This window comes from Lucilia cuprina, unplaced genomic scaffold (genome assembly GCF_022045245.1).
Source record: "Lucilia cuprina isolate Lc7/37 unplaced genomic scaffold, ASM2204524v1 Scaffold_6547, whole genome shotgun sequence".
Lineage (NCBI taxonomy): Eukaryota > Metazoa > Arthropoda > Insecta > Diptera > Calliphoridae > Lucilia > Lucilia cuprina.
In genome coordinates this window covers 1-2,486 of record NW_025811487.1, presented here as the reverse complement: position 1 = coordinate 2,486, position 2,486 = coordinate 1, and the positions used below count along the sequence as shown (strand labels likewise).

The following is a 2,486-nucleotide window of genomic DNA, read 5'->3' as shown; positions in this document are numbered from 1 at the left end:
TACTACGCACATGATTTATAGGTATTTTTATGCATATATGTATGTATGTACCAATATTAATTAATATCTACATCTGTTTTTTAATTTTTAGATATTTGGTATGTATTTTAAATCGGTTAATATGTATGCTTATAGCTACTAAAGAAAAAAAATATGAATAAATATTTTTAAATTGCCAAAACTAATAAAGTAAATAAAAATATATATACAAAATTTATAAGAGAAATAGGAAAGATTTTTGTGATAGCGATACACATTTATATATATGTATATAGTAGAATATATTTTGTAAGGGATAACAGCAAGTAATATTTTATAATTTTATACAAAAATGCTTTTAGAATTTTATTTTGAAATTTCAAAATTTCATTTGGTGCATAATCTTTAACCCAAAATAAAAATGTCTTTTCGAAATTACAAGTGTTTTTCACGAATTTATTAAGTTTTAATTTGAAATTACAAATAATCATTCAAAATATCCAATTTTAATTTGAAATTAGAAAATTTGTATTTAGAATTTTCAATTTAAATGTGAAATTACAAACTTCTGTTTGAAATTGTTAATTTGCATTCAAAATTGTAAAATTTTTTTCGAAATTATAAATTTGTATTCAAAATTATAATATTTGTATTCGAAATTGCAAATTTCTATTCGTAATAGCAAATTTCGATTCGAAATTACAAATTTCTATTCGAAATAGCAAATTTCTATTCGAAATTATAAATTTCTATTCGAAATTACAATTACTGTATGAAATATCAATTTTCTATTCGAAATTACAATTTTCTGTATGAAATATCAAATTTCTATTCGAAATTACAATTTTCTGTATGAAATATCAAATTTCTATTCGAAAAGACAAGACTTTTTATTAAATTGCAAATTTACCGTGTTACTTTGCGATTATTAATTGTGAATAAATATTAACTAAATGATTGATTTAAATATTGTATATAAAATATAATATTATAATAATAATTATAACTGTAAAATAAAACTTAAATAAAAACAATATGAATATTTTAAATCAACAAAAAAAATAGATTTATGAATCTTCTATTAAAGCAGTTTTGAGCAATTTAAAAATAAATAAAAGGAATAAAGAAAAAAGCGAAAAAATATAAAGAAAACAAAATCAAATTTTAAATATTACAAAAACAAAATTAAATTAATTTAACTAAAGAAACGTTTTTTTTTTAAAGAAACAAGGTTAATTTTAAACCAAATCGTACAAAACAAAAAGTAATTTTGTTGTAAAAATTTAAGAAATTAAGATAATCAATTGGCTACTTACGATTAGCAGAACCATTAGTATTTTGATATTGATTGTTGCTGTTGGTAATATTGGCATTATTCATTTGTTTAACTGGTGACTGTACAGGACTGGTAGATTTAATGGAGTTCACTTAAAACAAGAGACATAAAATAATTTAAATATAATTTCTTTAATCATTAAACAACTATCGAAATACCTGTTGCTTTTCTAAGAGTATTTGAGCCGCGTTGTGATTCTGTTGCCAATTTATCAACGATAGCCTCTAATTCCGAGTAAATCTATTAAATTAATAAATAATTTTATTTTATAAATTCTTTTCCATTTAGTGTTTTTATTCTTTCTCACTCACCTTGGCTGTTTCATTGTGGAAAACTTGTTCTGTTGCGAATAGAGTTTGCAAATTGGTTACCAAAAACAATATTCTTGACTCATATAGTGCTGGAAGTTCATCGTGTAATTCCGTATTCAATAGTTCATATGTACGACGTGCTTCCTCCAATTGTTCACGTCCTTTGGTTAATTTAACATCATCTTTACGTTTATTGGCATTGGCTTGTAGACTTTGGAACGAATGACGTTGACCATCGTAATCGATAAGTTTTCTATTGCGTTTTTCAACTTTTTTCTGTAATGAAATTGTGAATTTTCATTTGAAGTCCATACTACAAGAATATAGACTAGACTAGTCTAAAGACTAGACTATAGACTAGACTATAAAATAGACTATAGACTAAACTAATCAAAATACTGTAGACTAGACTATAGACTAGACTATATACTAGACTAAATAATATACTATAGACTAGACTATAGACTAGACTATAGACTATACTAAAGACTAGACTATAGACTATACTATAGACTAGACTATAGACTAGACTATAGACTATACTATAGAATTGACTTTAGACTATACTATAGATTAGACGCTATACTAGATTCTAGACTAGACTCTAGAATAGACTCTAGACTAGACTGTAGACTAGACTCTAGACTAGACTGTAGACTAGACTGTAGACTAGACTCTAGACTAGACTATGAAATAGACTATAGATTAGACTATAGACCAGACTATAGACCTGACTATAGACTAGGCTATAAACTAGACTATAGACTAGACTGTAGACTAGACTATAGACTAGACTATAGACCAGACTATAGACTAGACTATAGACTAGACTATAGACTAGACTATAGACTAGACTATAG

General features: G+C 24.9%; 1 protein-coding gene across 1 annotated transcript; it reads right to left on the bottom strand.

The window, feature by feature from the left end:
- Positions 1–1,265: 1,265 nt before the first annotated feature.
- On the bottom strand, positions 1,266–1,923 carry LOC111680060 (bridging integrator 2; the record flags this gene model as incomplete). The annotated part of the gene is made up of 3 exons (XM_046956083.1): positions 1,266–1,406; positions 1,474–1,555; positions 1,627–1,923. Coding segments are annotated over 3 exons (498 nt in total), but the record flags the coding sequence as incomplete, so codon positions are not given.
- Between the last annotated feature and the right edge of the window lie 563 nt (positions 1,924–2,486).